The 18971-nt window shown below is 51.5% G+C and overlaps 1 protein-coding gene across 1 annotated transcript in view; it reads left to right on the forward strand.

Moving 5' to 3' along the window:
• Igdcc3 (immunoglobulin superfamily DCC subclass member 3) overlaps window positions 1-18119 on the forward strand; it is a 45983-nt gene extending 27864 nt beyond the window's left edge. The window contains exons 4-15 of the mRNA XM_051155745.1: window positions 10314-10458; window positions 10822-10952; window positions 11311-11448; window positions 12996-13154; window positions 14140-14305; window positions 14560-14807; window positions 14991-15155; window positions 15636-15827; window positions 15944-16048; window positions 16647-16785; window positions 16957-17164; window positions 17895-18119. Coding sequence (XP_051011702.1) covers window positions 10314-10458; window positions 10822-10952; window positions 11311-11448; window positions 12996-13154; window positions 14140-14305; window positions 14560-14807; window positions 14991-15155; window positions 15636-15827; window positions 15944-16048; window positions 16647-16785; window positions 16957-17164; window positions 17895-18098 — 2000 coding nt within the window. The 3' untranslated portion in view covers window positions 18099-18119. The remainder of the gene's footprint in view (window positions 1-10313; window positions 10459-10821; window positions 10953-11310; window positions 11449-12995; window positions 13155-14139; window positions 14306-14559; window positions 14808-14990; window positions 15156-15635; window positions 15828-15943; window positions 16049-16646; window positions 16786-16956; window positions 17165-17894) is intronic.
• The last annotated feature ends 852 nt before the right edge of the window (window positions 18120-18971 follow it).

The following is an 18971-nucleotide window of genomic DNA, read 5'->3' on the forward strand; positions in this document are numbered from 1 at the left end:
TAGAGCTTCCAGGGGGCTCTGTGGGTAGTCCCTCTCCCCTCCCCCCAGCCTTTGGTCTCCCCTGCCATCCTGCCTTTGACCTAATGTGGTATCAAAATTTGGAGGTCCCCTAGTCTTGTAAGAGCACAGACTTTCCTAAGGAGAATGCAACACCTCACTCCACCCCCCCACCCCAACAGCATCCTGTACCACTCTCCCTTCCAGGACCCCATTTGTCAGAGGTGGCTGTAGAGGGGGTGAGCTGTGGATTTATGGCTGGGGACTTGAAAGACAAAGTTGCCTTCTGTGTTAGAATTGGGGCCAGAGTAGGGGGGATTGGTGAGCTGGTGGTGGAGCCAGAGGGTGGGAGAGAAGGCCTGCAGTTGAGGGGCCCACGAAGGGGTCAGGAGCTGGAGCAGGCAAACTAAAGGATGCAGAGACTTCACAGCAGGGTCACCTGGCGAGGGCCGGCGGGCAAAGCCCAGCCGACTTCTGAGCCAGCACAGTGTAATGAAGCTGTTTCAGGTCCATCCACCCACCTCTGCTGCTCCAGCGTCCACACAGCCTTCCCGCTACCCAGTGCACTCTTTTGATTCAGAACCACAGTTAACACCCACAGGGAAGTTACATCGGCCCACTGAGTTGTCCTTTATACCACCTGCGGACCACAGCTGGGCAGGGCGTGTTGTTGCTCCTTAACGGAGCCAGAGTCGAGGGCTAAGGGGGATCTGGATGGTGGGAGAATGAGAGCCGTGTTAGAAGGGGTGAGCGGGACCAGAGGACTGTGTTAGAAGGCCAGTACTTCCCACCCCTGGCATAAGGGCAGCAAGAGCCAACCACCAGCTGCCCCAGGACCCCGGGGTTCCTCACCCTCTCTTGCCTCATCCCCCTGGTCTTTTGGGGATGGGGTATTTACGTAAGTGTCCATGGGTTTAAAGAACAAGTGAGGCTCCTCGCCCTCCTGAGGCCAAATCTCACTAGGCCCCCACTGCTGGTTCTGGTGAATGGCTCTGGACAGGGGCCAGAGTCGCTGCTGGGACCTAGTTCAGCAGGTGTTTTAACGGCACCTCGGAGAGCCACATCCAACGCCCAGAATGAGCCTGGCCAATAAAGGCATGACTTTATGAGCTTCATAAACATTTTACTAGAGAAATCAAGGCCTCCGTTACCCAGCGGCCTCTTCCAACTGACAGCTTGCCTCTGAAACCTCCAAGTGGGAGTCAGATAGAAGACACCACATTCTGGTCAATACCCTGTTGTCCCCACCCCCAGTGATTTTCCCCCCCTCCCCATCCACCAATCTTCTGCAAATTCTCTTCAGTTCCATGTCCTGAGGACTTGGGGTGCCTGCTTCTGCTTTGTCCTCTCCAGGGTAAGATGGCTTGACCCTGAATTGAGTCATTCACCCCCAGCCTTGCTCTTTTAGCTCAGAGTTTTCCTGATCCCCTCCAACAGCAGGTAGCAGCAAGCCTGCTCAGGGGAGCACAGCCATTTTATAAGTGAAAAAAAAAAAAAAAAGTTCTGAGAGCCAAGTGTAGTGGCAGTAACCCTAATCCTAGCACTTGGGAGGCAGAGGCAGGTCGATCTCTGTGAGTTCGAGGCCAGCCTGGTCTACAGAGTGAGTCCCAGGACAATCAGAGCTACAGAGTGAGACCCTGTCTCACAACACAACACAACACAACAAAACAAACAACAACAAAAAAAAAAACAAAAGAAGTTCTTAGAGATTGTATATTTGCCCAAGTTCCCAGGGTTCATAATAGTGAGCCAGCCAGGCGGTGGTGGCGCGTGCCTTTAATCCCAGCACACGGGAGGCAGAGGCAGGCAGATCGCTGTGAGTTCAAGGCCAGCCTGGTCTACAAAGTGAGTCCAGGACAGCCAAGGCTACACAGAGAAACCCTGTCTCGAGAAACCAAAACAAAAAACAAATAGTGAGCCAAAGTTGGGGTGAGTGCAATTGTAGTGTTGAGCCTTGAACTCCCTTCTGGGTGATTCCACAGTCTTTAGCATTGTCTGCACGCTATTCCCAAAAAGTTCTCAGCAAATATTTCCTGACACGGGACACGACAGAATCTTGCCCTGTGAAGCCACCTGGCTCACAGGTCATCAGATCAAGTGTGGACCTCGTCCTGTTTCTGTGCTCGTATGACCAAGAGGAGGGCAAGCCAGAGAGGCAGGGGGATGGACAGGAGTGAGGATGGCAAGGAGGGGCTCCTCTCTGAATGGGCAGCTGTGAGGAAGAGGAAGAGAGAAGCGGCTAGGGCTTCGAGGCCTTGCCTCTAGATAAGCTTTATGGACAGAAGTTTGTGGTGACTCAGATTCTGGTGGGCCTGCCCTGTGATGCTGCCAATAGCCAAGGTTTGGCCGCTGAACATTTGAAAAGTGCCAGTGATGGGAGTTAGGTTGTCAGGCTTAGTGGCAAGCACCCTCATGTGCTAAGCCATCTTGCCAGGCCTGGTTCTAATTCACTGTGTGGACAGTGGAAGACTGGGAGGTCCTTTAGAAGATAGGACGACCCCAACCTCAGATGTTGGGAGGATTGTTGTGTGTGCACAAAGTTGTTTGTGATTTTTGGAGCCTCATTAGCTAGTGAAAGTATTTTAGTGCCATAGGCAATTAAATTCCTTTAGTCACATTTAGAAAAAAAGTAAGAATGAATCACAAATAGTAGCTAGCTAGCTTGGTTTTGTTTGTTTTTTGTTTGTTTGTTTTTTGTTTTGTTTTGTTTTTTTTTTTCGAGACAGGGTTTCTCTGTGTAGCCTTGGCTGTCCTGGACTCACTTTGTAGACCAGGCTGGCCTCGAACTCACAGCAATCTGCCTGCCTCTGCCTCCCGTGTGCTGGGATTAAAGGCATGCGCCACCACACCCGGCTAGCTTGGGTTTTTTTTTTTTTTTTATAATTAAAAAAAAAATTTTATCTGCACTGGTGCTTTGCCTGCAGGAGGCATGGTGTTTTGTCTGTGTGAAAATGTCAGATCTTGGAGTTACAGACAGTTGTGAACTGCCATGTGGGTGCTGGGAATTGAACCCAGGGCCTTTGAAAGAGCAGTCAGTGCTCTTAACTACTGAGCCATCTCTCCAGACTGTCTGTCTGTCTGTCTGTCTGTCTATCTATCTATCTATCTATCTATCTATTATCTGTCTGTCTGTGTTTTTGAGACAGGATCTCACTTTGTAGCCCTGGCTGTCCTGGAACTTGCTATGTAGACCAGGCTAGCCTCAAACTCAGAGATCTGTCTGCCTCTGTCTCCTGAGTTAATTTTAATACATTCTATTTTACCTGATATTTCTGACATGTCATTTCAACATTATCAGTATTTTTAAGTTATTAATGCGATTTTTATGTTCTTTTGTGGACTCTTTGAAGGTCAGACCGTTACCATCTCAACTTATAATGAATATTTTAAAAATCATTCTAACTAACAATTATTATATGTTATACACATAACAGAGGCCGAGGGGCTCAGTTGGTAAAATGTCTGCTCTGAAAGCATGAGCGCCTCAGTCCAGATCCCCAGACCCACATCCGATTCTGATGTGTAGTGGTTGGTGCCTTCACTTCAGGGCCAGTGGTGCAGAGACAGGTGCCCACTCAGGCTCTTGGCCAGATACCTCAACCAGAGTCACGAGGCTCAGCGTCATGGAGAGAATCCGATTCAAAAGATAAAGGTGGCCAGTAACTGAGAGAAGACACTTGCCACCAGCTAGTGACCTTACACACTTACACACACACACGCACACACTTACACACACCTCACTGATGAGATATACACGGCACCACAACATACGTATACCAAAAGGGACCAATTAATTTTAAAATGTTTTAAAATATTCACATAACATGGAGCCGACGCACACCTTTAATCCCAGCACTCGAGAGGCAGTAGCAGGTGGATTGCTGTGAGTTCAAGGCCAGCCTGGTCTACAAAGTGAGTCCAGGTCAGCCAAGACTACACAGAGAAACCTTGTCTTGAAAAACAAAAAAACGATACACAAAACAGAGCCCATGGTCGCACAGGCCTGTAACACTAGCACTCGGGAGGTAGAGGCAGGAGGATCAGGAGTTCAAGGTGCTCTTTTTATTTTATTTTATTTTATTTTTTTGGAGAGTGTTTTAGACCAGCCTAAGCTATGTGAGAACCTGTCTCAAACAAAACAAAACAAAAATCTACATAAAATGAAAATTTTATCGTTTTAAGTATGTAGCTCAGTGATATAAAGTACATTTGTATTATTGTTCAAACATCACCACCCTCTAGCTCCAGATTATTATTATTATATTATTGGATAATATATATTGTAGCATATTTATATTGTTGTTATTTTGAGACTGGGTCTTTTAGGGGGGAAACCTATTGAACCATTCCATCAAGTCTCGTTTATTGTGGGTTTTTTTTTTTTGTTTGTTTTTGTGTTTTGTTTTGATTTTTGAGACAGGGTTTCTCTGTGTAGCCCTGGCTGTCCTCGAACTCACAGCGATCTACCTGCCTCTGCCTCCTGAGTGCTGGGATTAAAGGCATGTTCCACCACACCTGGTTGCCATTTATTGTTTTTATTTTGTTTTGTTTTTCTGACATAGGAGGGCTTATACATTGTTTGAACTGGTCTTTTTCTTTCATAAGCATTTATTTTATTTTAATTTTGTATGTGTTAGAGGTGTTGTGTGTATGTGTGCAGATGCCCACAGAATCTAGATGTAGGTATCAGATACCCTGGGCAGTTGTGAGCTGCCCTAAGTGGGTCCTGGAAATCAAACTCAGGTCTTCTAGAAGAGTCACACATGCTGTTAACCACTGAGGCATCTCCGCCTGCCAAGCTAGTCTTTAACTCCTACTTTAACTCATAGACTCAAATGACTTTGCAGCTTTAGCCTATAGACATCCACCATCACCGTTCCCAACTTTTTCCTTTCCTTGTTTTTCTAATAGTGCCCCTCCCCCCCCAGACAGGGACACACATAGCCAGGTTGGCTTTGAACTTGTATAGTAGAGGATGACATTGAGCCCCTGATCTTCCTGCCTCTACCCTGAATTTTTTTTTTTTTGCTTTTCGAGGCAGGATTTCTCTGTGTAGACTTAACTGTCCTGGACTTGCTTTGTAGCTCATGCTGGCCTTGAACTCACAGCGATTCACCTGCCTCTGCTTCCCGAGTGCTGGGATTAAAAGTGTGCGCCACCATGCCTAGCTGCTTTTTTTTTTTTAATGATTTTTAAAAATTATTATTATGTATACAGTGCTCTGCCTGCTTATACCCCTACAGGCCAGAAGAGGGCATTAGCTCACATTATAGGTGGTTGTGAGCCACCATGCGGTTGCTGGGAATTGAACTCAGGACCTCTGGAAGAGCAGAGTCAGTGCTCTTAACCTCTGAGCCATCTCTCCAGCCCCACTCCACTCATCTTAATGAGTGTGTGATGATGTCTTGTTTATAGTTATTGGTTTGCAACTCCTGAATGATCAGTGTCTTCTACTTTTTTTAGTTGCTTAATTTTCAAAGTCTAGTATGTATATTATGTTTACAGGACATCTCAATTTTACCTGGGTATATGTCAAGTGCCTCACAGCTTGCCACCATACCATCAGTCCTGTAGCAGTGGGCTGAGTCCTCAAATTCGGATCGACTATAAATTATAGATTGGATATACATAAGTGTATGTGTACACACACGATTACACAGTCTTATTTTGAAAAGATATTTTTCAAAAAGAATTGCATCTGGACTGAGCATGTACAGATGTTTTTCTTGTCATTATTCCCTAAAGTCTAGGACCTAAACAAAACAGTTTAACACGGCTAGCATTTATATTTTATTAGTTATCATAAGAACTAACTTAGGGGGCTGGAGAGATGGCTCAGAGGTTAAGAGCACTGCCTGCTCTTCCAGAGGTCCTGAGTTCAATTTCCAGCAAGCATATGGTGGCTCACAACCATCTATAATGTGATCTGATGCCCTCTTCTGGCCTGCAGGTGTACATGCAGGCAGAACATTGTACACATAATAAATAAATCTTAAAAAAACAAAACAAAACAAAAAACCAACTAATTTAGGGACTGAAGAGATCTTAGGCATTAAGAGCACTTGCTACACTTCCAGAGGACCAGAGCTCAGTTACCAGCAGGTCAGGCAGCTTCAGTTGCCTTTAACTTCAGCTCTGAGGATTCTGACACTCTCTTCTGTACTCTTTGTGTGTGTGTGTGTGTGTGTGTGTGTGTGTGTGTGTGTGTGTGTGTGTGTTTTTAAGCTTCCAGGATCTTTGGGTAAGTTTTCACAAGGGTCTCCTCTAGAGCGATTGTATAAAAAGGGGGAGCCAGCTCTCAGAACCCTTTCTCCAACCCCATGGGGCTGCTAACTTTGGCAAAGTCTAAGTTTTCCAAATATACATGGATTTTTTTTTAAATTATCACCTACCAGATAGGTAGTCAAAATGGGGGCGACCTGCGCCTCCTTCCCAGTGCTCTGCCTCAACCCTTCGCTGCCCCCTGTGTTCCCCTGGAGCCTGTCTAATCAAATCCAGGCCTGACCTCTGCAGAGGCTCTGGACCAGGCAGTAAGTTTCCCTTCTGGAGGTGCTGTACACCCGGCTCTCGGGAGACCCCTCCCTCTGGGTGATTTATAAGGGTGTCCAGGACCATTTCCTGTCGTTCCTATTTCCTTCCAACTAAGGGTTGTTGGTCTCACTCTAGGCCCCTCTCGTCTCTGCCACAACCTGCTGTACCCATCGTGCATCAAAGGGAAGCTGGAAGCCCCTTTCCGGAAGTGCATGGTGACAGCACGTCCGCTTTCCCCTGTTGCTTCCTTTTGGCTCTCAGGGCTCCTGGCAGGACTCTCCCCTGCTTCATTACCTCTCTGGTCATACAGTTCGAAGTAAGGAACCCGAACTGACTTTAGAGGACCCACAAGAAGTGGAAAGCGCCAACAGCCAGGTCACAGCACTTCTTTAATGTTCAGGAGCTAATACTGGCCACAGCCTCAACAGCCTCCACAGTCTTCAACCACGTGGTGGCCTCTGTGATGACTTGTTTAGGGAACTCAGAGGCCCCCATGGCAGCCGATGCTCGACGTAAGCCCAGGAACCCAGCACTGCTATTGCAGGCCCACACATGAAGAGACCTTGTTTTCCTGTTTTGTTTTGTTTTGTTTTGTTTTGCAAGGGGATTGTTTGGTTGGTTGGTTTTGGTTTCTCGAGACAGGGTTTCTCTGTGTAGCCTTGGCTGTCCTAGACTTGCTTTGTAGACCAGGCTGGCCTGCCTCTGCCTCCCGAGTGCTGGGATTATAGGCGTGTGCCACCACAGCCGCTTGGGGTGTGGTAGTTTATGCCTAGAATCTCAACACAGGGAAGGCTACAGAAGGAGGACTATGTTATGTTTGAGACCAGCCTCAGCTACATAGCAGAAGTCTGTCTAAAAAACAAAAACAAAAAATAGAACAAAGCCGGGTAGCTCACAATTGTCTGTAACTCTAGTTCCAGGAGATCAGACTTCCTTTTCTGGCCTATTTGTGCAACAAGCACACACATGGTGCATACAAAGAGATGCAGGGAAAATACCCATAAACATAATATAAAATAAAGTAAACAATGTCTTGTTTGTTTGCTTGGCACAGGGTTTCTCTGTGTAGCCCTGGCTGGCCTTGAACTCACAGAGATCTGCCTGCCTCTGCCTCCCAAGTGCTGGGACTAAAGGTTTGTGCCACCATTGGCCTGTTAAAAATAAATAAATAATATCTTAAGAGAAGAGCCTGCTGGGCATGGTGGCGCACGCCTGCAATCCCAGCGTTTGGGAGGCAGAGGCAGGTGGATCTCTGTGCATTCGAGGCCAGCCTGGTCTACAAAGTGAGTCCAGGATAGTCAAGGCTACACAGAGAAACCCTGTCTCAAAACAAAACAAAACAAAAAACCAGAATGAGTGTGCCAGTCAGCACAGCACATAGGGACCGAAAGGGCCACTCTGATGCAGGCAGTGAGGGCCAGGCAGGTCCCAGGGGACCTTTATGAGCCCAGTGACCCTACCGGTGTGAGGACTGACTTTTTGTTCAACCCATTCCAGCACAGGTATTTCTTTTCAGCATCTCCATGTTCAACCCTCCTGTGTGACAGTTTCCTTGTAAGGCTGGGGGTAAAGGCCAGATCGCCCCAGCCTAGCACCCAGCCCAAAAAAAAAAAAAGAAAGAAAAAGCAGGAGCCTCTTCTGTGTCTTTCCTCAGCCAGTTTAGGGCCTCCAGGGAGGCCAGCCTGAGGGCCAGAGGCACGAAAGAAAGGCTTATTTCTTTAATGAGGAGGCATCTGCTGTCAGCAGAACCATTAGCCCCAGGTCAGAGGCGATGGGGTGGCAGTGGTGTGGAGCTACAGTGCTGCTCCAGCCGGAGTGAGGAGGGAACTGTAGTTCCTACATAGGCAGGGTCTAGGTAAGGAGGCAAGGTAGCAGACTCAGGAGCCTGGGTGCTCTCTCCCTAACCCCCAAGATCTGTCTCCAGCTCTACCTTCCTGGAGGCTGAAATATGGGCAGGGCCCCAGAGATTTTTCTAACTTCACCCCGCTTTCCCCCAACTCCTGAGCCCCGGGTTAACCCACAAGGCCTTTGGTCAAGCATAGACTTTGGCCTGAGGCAGGGCAGGCCAATCTCTAGATGATCCCTGAGGATCCTCTCACAAGCCTGATGGGGGTGGGGGCACGCCCAGATCCTGTCCACAAGAGCTTTTCCCACAGGCAGACACAACACCCGTCGTGGATAGCTGGCAGATCCAGACCCCTACTGTTGTCCAGATGGGGACAGCCAGGCCACATATAGGAGACAGAGCCAGGCTTCCCAGCAAACACCCAGCCCGGGAACACATGTACCAGGAGCCATGCACACACACCCATCTACCATACTCCCAGGAGGCCAGCAGAGAGGAGGAGGCTGGGCAGGGGATTTTTATGCATGTTTATATTTAATGAACCACATGCAAATGAGCTGGAGAATGGCCACAAAGGAGCCAGCCCCCAGAGACTCTTGAGGGAAGGCACAAAGGCTCCTCCTTATCCTTTCATGCTGCTGAGCTGCCTCAGGAGTCCAGAACAGGGCTGTGGATTCAGGGACCCTGAGAGGGAACGCTGAGGCCGTGAGGAGGGCCGACTAGACATGCCAGGGGAGTCCAGAGCAAGAACAGCCAGCAACAAGCTCTGGGGTCCCTGCTGCTGTGGTGGCGGGGGAGGGGGGATCCTTCTGGGAGAGAGGGAGGGAGGGAGGGAGCCACTGTCCCAATTGATGGAGTGCCAGAGGGGAGGGGCCGCAGCCTGGACAGATGGTGTACCGCCTTCCTGCACTTGAAGCAAAGTGGATTTTAATGAAATCTCAGTCCGGGTGCTGAGGCTGGGAGCTCACGTGGGAGGGGCCTTTCCCCAGGTTTGCAGTATGGGGCCTGAGCCAGGGTGGGAACAGGGTGGGAAGATCACTTAACCAGCTGGGGATATGGTGAGGGGGGCACCATGGCCCCCTCTGTAGATCAGAGTTTAAGTGTGAGTGTGATTTCCCCCCCCCCAAAAGGTGGGGAGGGGGTCCTGAATATTTATGACACATTGAGATGTAGATTGGTAGGTTTGACAGTCTTCTGAGAGGGCCTGTCACCCTGCGTGGATACACTACCCTCTTGGGGTGCTTGTGGAAACTGCACAGCAGCCTGTCCTGGGAGAACACAAGGAAGAAAAAGATAAAAGGCCACTGGGCCCTGGTAAGGAGAATCTGGCAAAGCTACTATTGACAGTGTCCATACTAGGTAACAGTGGATGAACCAGTTCCCTCTCTGGGCCTCAATTTCCAGCTCAGTAGAATGTGGCCGCATACTGCTCAGGTCACAGCAGAATAAAAATACGCTAGCCAACTTGGAAGAAGTGCCTTTCTCTAGGGAGCCTTCACGAGTGAGGTCTGAGGGACCCTCCTCTCCTGGGGAAGCTTCCCACCGCCTGCACAGGCCTTGTCAGAGCGGCTTCAGTCAGGAGTTGGTCTGCCAACTCTGTCCTACAGCCAAGGGAAGCCATGAGCACAGTCCAGTCCAATGTTGTAAATGTATTTGAACCATGATTGTCTTTTTCTTTCTACTTTCTTTTGATAACTTGATTGTATGGTTCTCAGCTGTGAACTTTGTGGATGACAGCGTCTTGTCTCCATATCTCTCCTTCTCAGTTATCTTAAAGACTATGTCATCTCTGGGGTTGGAGTGTGCCTCCCCAAGGTGGGGAGGGCTGAGGGAGGGCTAGTATGCCTCCTAAGCTACTGTCCGCCCTTCAGGGGGTGACCCCTCAGCTCTCCCTCTGCACCCCACCTTATCTGTACCCCTCCTTTATCTGTTTCCCCAGCCATGTCAGACTTCCATGTGCACCCCCAAGCCATCATGGGTGAGGAGGGTGGTGTGGCCCGCTTCCAGTGCCAAATCCATGGGCTCCCCAAGCCCCTGATTACATGGGAGAAGAACAGAGTCCCCATTGACACGGATGATGAGAGGTGAGCCCCTTGGGGGAAGGGCAGAGGATGATTGGGTGCTAGCTTTGGGTAGAGCCTATGGCAGCCTTGTGTCTACCACCCACGCCGATAGCCTGGGACACTGCTATTTATACAAGCTGCAGTCAGAATCGTGGGTCCATGTGGCTTACTGGGCCCAGATTCTAGGCTCATGAAAGTGTGTGAGAAGACTATGTGACTGTTAGATGATTAGAAGGATGGTGTGTATGTCCACCTGGGAGGGTCCCGGAGAGCATCCGCGATCACGACAGTAAGGTTGACTGAGTGCCCATGTCTCCTTTTATGTCCCTGTGGCTTGAGGTTGCAGCGGCTGTGGTGGTCGTTAACTATGCCGTCCCCTAACAGGTACACATTATTGCCGAAGGGGGTCCTGCAGATAACAGGACTTCAGGCCGAGGACAGCGGCATCTTCCACTGCGTGGCCTCAAACATTGCCAACGTGCGGGTCAGCCACGGGGCCAGGCTTACTGTGTCAGGTGAGCTCCTTCAGCCTGCCCAGTTCTCTCAGCCAGCCCAGTTGGTCTCCTCCCAGACAGACCCAATTCCCCCAGGTGTTCAAAAGTATCTAAAGGCCCTATGAGCACAAGCCGAAGGTACCTGAGGCTGGTTTCTAGCCCTCTCTTCCTGGGCTCTCCCAGTGCTGGACGCCTGGCTGGGCGAGGAGGAACAGTTTCCAGAACCCACAGGTTCCCCACCATCTCCTTGTCTTCGGAACTTGGCTTGGGGTTGCTGTGTATGAGTGGGAGTGGCTTGGGGTTGCTGTGTCATGAGTGGGAGTGAGGAAGTGGAGAAGCTTCCAACTGAAATAAAGGAAACATGGACTTCTCTTCCCAGGCTCAGGCTCTGGGGCCTACAAGGAGCCCACCATCCTTGTGGGGCCTGAGAACCTCACCCTGACAGTACACCAGACTGCAGTGCTGGAGTGTGTCGCCACGGGCAACCCGCGCCCCATTGTGTCCTGGAGCCGCCTGGGTGAGCCTTATCCATAGGCTCAGCTCTCTGGGCGCAGCCTACCCCCTTGGGAGGGCTGGCCTCATGGTCCCATCACCCAGCTGGGGGGCTGGGTGGTTGGGGGCGAGTTAAATTGTGTTTGTTCCCCACAAGGGTCAGTTCAATCCCCTCCCTGTGGCCGGTGTGGGGCGGGTGGGGAGCTGAGTTTCTCTGGAGGTCAGCCTACTGCTGCATTCTCTCTCTCCCTGCAGGGCTGGCTTAGTTCCCTGGGTTACCATACAGGCAGTGTCTCCCTGGCCCCCAGAATTCTCTTCAGCCCTCAGCACCCAGCCCCTCCCACCCCATCCATCCTCTGTGCCTGGCCACACCCTCAGCTGCTGCGCAACCCTCAGCCTTTAAAATCCCAGCTAGCACCTTAACCCTGGCTCAGCTCTCCCACTTCCCAGGCTTGCCTGGCCCCCAAATCTGCCCCAGCCAGAATCTCCAGGCAGCCAAAGAAAAGCAGTGAAAGGGTACAGATGGGCCACTAGTCTGAGCCGAAAAGGTCACTGGGGGAAGGAGCCTCTGGAGGGGTGGGCTGAGGTCACATTCACAGGGAGAGCACACCACACTAGCAGCTGAGTGATGGGGGGGAGGAGGGGCCCGGCGGGGATAATGGAATAGATTTCACCACTTCAGGGCCTGAATGGGGAGCTGTCTCCTTGTGTTCTGGCTGTGCTAATCTGATCCTTGGGATGGGGGGAGGGCCTGGGTCCCAGGGAGAGGCTAGGAAGAGTAGGCTACTATTAGGAGCCACTAGGTACTCCAAGGGGCCATCTGTAGCAGGAGAGGAAAAACAGCCCAGGGGCCTGATAAGTGTGGAGGAACAAAGTTAACCAAGGTCCTTCACTGAGGGACTTCTCAGAGTCTTTATGCTTGTGGGATGTGCCTCAGCATCCTGGAGAACAGATATTCAGCCATGTAACTTATAACTGCCAGTCAAATTCAAATCCTCTGTGGAATTAAGGCAGCCTTAACCTCAACCTTCCTGATGCTGCAACCCTTTAACACCGTCGCTTCTGGTGTGGTGACCCCGCCTGACCATGAAGTTATTTTCATTGCTACTCATAACTGTAATTTTGCTTCTGTTATGAATCATAAAAATGTCTGTGTTTTCCAATGGTCTTAGGCGGCCCGTGTGAAAAGGTCATTAGACCTCTGCAAAGGGGTCACAACCCAGAAGTTGAGAACCACTGGTCTATAAGGTCTGTAATCCCAGCACTTGAGAGGCTAACGCAGGAGGCTCTCACCCCGAGCTGTGCAGCGAGATGCTGTCTTAAAAACAAAACTAACAACGACAAAACCAGCCAGCAACCATCACATTAGAATCAGGATGCTGACCCTGGCAGCCAGGCTCCAGTGCTATGCGTTTCTCTGCCACTCCTGGAATCTGGGCAGGGGTGTTGCCAAAGCCATAGGCCAGGGCTTTCTGGAGGACTGGTAGAGCGGTGAGCCTTCTGGAATCTTCTTATCCTTCTTATCTTCCACATTCCTGATCCTGCGCCTTCCCCCCTCTGCTTCCGTTGCAGATGGCCGCCCCATCGGGGTGGAGGGCATCCAGGTGTTAGGCACAGGAAACCTCATCATCTCAGATGTGACCGTCCAGCACTCAGGTGTCTATGTCTGTGCCGCCAACAGACCTGGCACCCGGGTGAGGAGGACAGCCCAGGGCCGGCTGGTGGTGCAAGGTACAGAGCAGCCAAATTCTTCCCAGGCCCCCTCGGGATCTGTGTGGGAGACCAGTACCTTCTGCCACTCCAGCTGTCTGTCCTCACTCTAGACCTGCTGTTCATCCCTCATAAGTCCCTGGCCAGGTCAGAGACTGCATGTGTGCCCCAGAATATGCGAACTAGCACCAGAGGGGTGTGGCATTCTCAGCCTTGCAACCCACTTGCCCTACAGATGTCAGTGCCACCCCTCCACCCTGGAAGGCACTGTCACTTTCTGATCTCAGCAGGTCACTCCCCTGGCTCACGTGCGTCCCTTCCCCATGGAGCCGTTTCATTCACACATGTGGCACTTACACGCTCACACCTGCCTCCCGTGTGCTCCAGCGTGCCTGTCATCTCCCTCTCACAAGCCAGCTCCTACCTTGCTCATGCGATTGTGGGGCCCACAGCCAGGCTCGATTTCCATTTTCAGGGTTTCCCGGGCCGCTGGCTGGGCTGCTGTCTCCTCCTGTGGCATGGGAATGGGGAAGTGGGGGGGAGGGCATTGGGAACTTAAATGCCGTTTGTTTAGCATGCTATGTGCCGTTAATCTGTCCACATGAAAGTGATGGAGTATTCCGTTCTTGAGTGTTAATAGAGGCTTGCTTGCGGCCAGGGATTGGAGGGAAGTAAAATTGGGTGGTGAAGAGGGAAGGGGGGGCTCATCCATCTCCTGTCATTACAGCCTCGGAGGTGCAGCCAGCCCTATTAGCACATTTATTTATTTAACAATTTCCTGAGCAGGGGCTCAACTTGATTGCTTTTGGATACAGATGTCAGTCTTGGGTAGTCCTTAGGATGGGGTCCTCTTCCTACATGCTGGAGTGAAGGAAAAAGCTGGGAGCCTCTCCTGGCCTACCTACCCGGGAGTAGTATTCTCTGACGTGCTGTCCTCACTCACGGATGTTCCTTTTCCTGTCTACATGACCCCCGTGACTCTCCACGCTTCTTTGTGTCCACTTAGCCCCTGCAGAGTTTGTTCAGCACCCTCAGTCCATCTCTAGGCCGGCTGGGACCACAGCCATGTTCACCTGCCAAGCTCAGGGGGAGCCACCCCCTCATGTCACATGGCTGAAGAACGGACAAGTGCTGGGCCCAGGAGGCCACGTCAGGCTCAAGAACAATAACAGGTGTGTGCCTTCGACTGTGTGTGTGTGTGTGTTTTGGAATGCTATCCTGGGAAGAGACACGTCTGAAATAAGTGGCCCAAATATACTATGTATCTCTAGCTAGGGGAGAGTGCCGAGAGGGGAGTCTAGGGGCTTGGGGCTTCTTAAATCTTAGGCCCGGCTACCCCCCTTATGCAGACAAGTCTTGCTCGGTCTCTTTATCTCTCAGGTGGGAGGTGTGGCTGACCTCTGAGGCTCTCCCTCTCTCCCTGCAGCACGTTGAGCATTTCTGGAGTCGGTCCTGAAGATGAGGCCATCTACCAATGTGTGGCTGAAAACATTGCTGGCTCATCACAAGCCAGCGCCAGACTGACCGTTCTGTGGGCTGAGGGGTTGCCAGGCCCCCCACGCAATGTCCGGGCTGTCTCTGTGTCCTCCACTGAGGTTCGAGTGTCTTGGAGTGAGCCCCTGGCCCACACCAAGGAGATCATTGGCTATGTCTTGCACATCAGGAAGGCTGCCGGTGGGTAGTGACCATCAAGGAAAGCTCTGTCACCCGCTCTCACTGTTGCTCACCCTCTGTCCCTCACACGCATCCTAACACTGCCCTTTCTGTCAGCACCCCGCTCCTTGGCCATTTCATTTCACCAAAGCTTTCAAGACGCCCTCCGTATCCCTTAACACGCCCTGGCCCTCTGCCTCCCAGACTCCCCCAAGCTGGAGTATCAGGAAGCCGTCAGCAAGAGCACCTTTCAGCACCTCGTGAGAGACCTCGAACCCTCCACAGCCTACAGCTTCTACATCAAAGCCTACACACCACGGGGGGCCAGTTTAGCATCTGTCCCCACCCTGGCCAGCACCCTCGGTGAAGGTAAGAAGTGTGGGATACAAAGCGGAAGATGCAGCCGGCGTGCTGGCGCACTCCTTTAATCCCAGCCCTCGAGAGGCAGAGGCAGGCGGATCGCTGTGAGTTCAAGGCCAGCCTGGTCTACAATGTGAGACCAGGACAGCCAAGGCTACACAGAGAAACCCTGTCTCAAAAAACAAAAAAAAAAAAAAAAAAAAAAAAAAAAAAAAAACCCAACAACAACAAAAAACCAAAGCGGAAGATGCCCAGGCCATTGAGCAGAACCATCACGTACACCTGTTCACACTGTATACCGCCTGGCCCTGAGGCTGGGTAGGGACTGGCTGTGCTGGGAGGAAGGGGCGGGTTTTTTCTGATTCATGGATGAGTGCCGGCTGAGCAAGGGCCTTATGCTGGAAGCCACAGGGCCGTCAGGTTCTTGGGGTTTACGCCACATGTGGAAAGCTAGCGCACTGACTGACTGCTCACATCTTGGCCCTCTAGCCCCTGTCCCACCCCCATTATCAGTGAGGTTACTGGACAGCTCCTCTCTGCAACTGCTGTGGAAGGCCTGGCCACGGCTGGCCCAACACAATGGTGGCTTCAAGTTGTTTTACCGCCCAGCCAGCGCAGCCTCCTTCACCGGCCCCATCTTGCTCCCTGGGACCGTCTCCTCTTACAACCTCAGCCAGCTCGGTGAGACCTGTGGGGCGTGGGTGTAAGGTGTGGTACTGGGGACCAGGGGTGGTGTCCTTCCAGGACAAAGATGCCTGGCACAGAAGGGAGGTTACTCAGTAGCTTGCTTCCTGCAGACCCCAGCACTGTGTATGAGGTAAAGCTCCTCGCCTACAACCAGCACGGAGACGGCAACGCCACGGTCCGGTTGGTGTCTTTGAAGGGAGCCTCGGAGAGGACAGGTGAGGGCTGAGGACAGGACATGGGCTGCGCCCGGCCTGCGGGGGGGGGGGGGGCCAGATGGGTGGTAAGAAGGCTGGGGGTGGGGGGAGGACAGTGTTTGTAACCCTTGGGCACACAGCTTAGACAGAAGCATAAAGCTTAACTGTGTGTGCAGCTCTCCAGCCACGTGGCCTTGGACACGTTGTTTAATTTCTCTCGACTCTAGTATTTCATCCACTGTGAAACAGGGTTAATAATACTTGCTTAATAAACTATGGCGAGGATGAGACAGTCCATAAAAACAAAATGAGCTGCAGCTGGTCCAGGCTGGAAATACAGCAGCTGATAGAGCACTTGCCTCGAATCTGCAAAGCCTGGGTTCCATTCCCAAGGCCACAGAAACCAGGCATAGCATCTCTAATCACAGCACTCAGGATGGCAGAGCTGGAGGATCAGAAGTTCAAGGCCATCCTCAGCTATATAGCAAGTCTGAGGCTAGCCTGGGCTACACAAGATGGGGTCCCAAAGGAAAAGTTAAAAGGGTCAAGCAGAGGGAGAGGACTGGGGACCCTCACTTCAGGCCAGGCAAGCCGTGCCCCAACCTGCCCTGCCCTCTAGCCTTGAGTCCCCCATGTGACTGCCGGAAGGAAGATGTCACCAACCATACATCCACCACAGGCATTGTGATTGGCATCCACATCGGAGTCACCTGCATCATCTTCTGTGTTCTCTTCCTCCTGTTTGGCCAAAGGGGCAGGTGGGTCCTGAGTGGGGGCGGAGCTGCAGGGGGGGGGGCAGGGAGGGGCCCGGTTGCTGGTTGAGGAGGGGAAAAACTGCAGCTAGGGAACGGGGCGGCTGGCGGCACCTCAGTTCCTCTGTCTGTCTCTATCCTCGATGGTGCTCCCCTAACACTTGGCTCACATCTTAGGGTCCTCCTGTGTAAAGATGTGGAAAACCAGCTCTCCCCTCCCCAGGGTCCCCGGAGCCAGAGGGACCCTGGAATTCTGTCCCTGAATGGAGTGAGCCGAGGAGAGGGGGGCCAGCTAGGCCGAGACGAAAAGCGTGTGGACGTCAAGGAGTTGGAGCACCTGTTCCCCGCAACTGGGTCAGCTGGGCAGCCAGGCTCCAGACCCACTGTGAGTGCCCGTGCCTCTAACCCATGGCCTCCAGTCTCTGGTCCCCCTCCCCCTTCATCTTGGCCACAAGGCAAGATCTTCCTGGGATATCTAATTCCTTGGATCCTGAGTCAGGCTGGGAGGTCTGAGGATGGCTAGGCATTTCCATCCTGCAGCCCACAGGCCACATGCATTTGGTGGGTAACACACTTGGTATGGTCCAACACAAAACTATAAATTTATTTAAAACAGGATGAACTCGGTGCCCTGATGTATACTTGTAATCTCAGTGCTGAGGAGGCGAAGGCATGGAATAGGAGTTTCAGGGTTATCCTCAGCTATATAGAGAGCAAGCCTGAGCTACAAGATACTTTCGTTTAAAAAAAAAAAAAAAAAAATATATATATATATATATACATATATATATGAATGATTGATTCCTGTCCTGGTGGTCCGTACCTTTAGTCCTAGCACTCAGGAGGCAGAAGGCAGAAGGAGCCCTATGAGTTCTAGGCCAGCCTGGTCTACATAGCAAGTTCCAGGCTATCCAAGGCCACGCAGTGAAACCCTCAAAGAAAAAACAGGAAAGGTTTTTTTACGTGACTTGACTGAATGTTCTCCAGCACAATCCTTCTGATGACAATGTGCTGCACTGTGAAAAGTTTGGCCACATGCGCTGGACCTACACCCTGGGGTAGCATGGAGTCCACTCCCTGAAACTGGCTCTGATACCTGACCCTTCCTCCCTCAGGATCCCGCAACCCCTGCTCTGTGTGAGGAGACCCAGCTCTCTGTGGTGCAGCTTCAAGGCTTCAGCCTTGTGGAGGGGAGGACAACAGAGGCCAAATCCCCCTGCACGGGGCCTGGGCCTGTCCCAGCACCCCAGGATGGAGGCTCTGGCCTCCTCGGCGAAGGGCAGACCAGCCAGCCTCCAGCAGTCCCAGCTTCCCAGTGAGCTTACTTGGGACAAGAGCCACCGTTGATGTGTTCCCGAGGGGTGGTGCCCCATTCTCAGGTCAAAGGCAAGGTTTCTCCTGTTCCATGGGATTTGGATGGTTCTAGGAGCTTGTCACCGAAGGACAGGGTTCTCAAATCATAGGAGCTGGTGGGTCCTACAGCAAGGCATTTCTCTGCTAGAGCTAACGTCCCCTTACCAATGCCTGCCACCCACAGGACTTCTAATGAAACAAAAATTTTTCTTTAAGAATCTAAATTTAAAAGTCAAAAAAGAGAGAGGAAGTGAATTATACTCCAGAAATGTGTCCCTGCTGTGGCTTGTCCCTGATGCTGTCACCCTGCTCTGACCTTGTTTTCTCAGGACGCTTTTTTTATTTAGCTGTTTTGGCTCTTCAGCACCTACCTCAGCCGGAATGAATGTCCGTGGGGGAATAGCGGGGCAGTAGCCTCAGCCCCCTGCCCCACAGAGCCCGAATGCACTCTACCTCAAGCCCCTTTATGGGTACCCTTCCCACCCTATATTGTTGTCCAGAGTAAAAGAAAAAGGAGAAAAAAGAAAAAAAGAAAGAAAGAAAAACACCACTGTCCCAACTCCAAGTGTGAAAGAAACCGTCTACCTCAAGCCTCAAGGCCCTCCCTGTGTGTGGGCCTCTGCTGTCACTGGACCCTCCTGGGCCCTCTCCTCCCCTAGCCTTGCCTACCCTCCCCAACAGGGGAGGCTATAGCTAAGTGACTATGGGGGCTTACAGAAATAGAGATGAGAAGATGTGAAACAAGCCAAAAAAGCAAGAGGAAAGTTGTTCCTTGAAGTATATAAGTTGTTGTCCCAAACTGGCCACCTCCCTGCTGCACACCACCTGTATTCCACCTC

Source organism: Acomys russatus, chromosome 14 (genome assembly GCF_903995435.1).
Source record: "Acomys russatus chromosome 14, mAcoRus1.1, whole genome shotgun sequence".
NCBI lineage: Eukaryota > Metazoa > Chordata > Mammalia > Rodentia > Muridae > Acomys > Acomys russatus.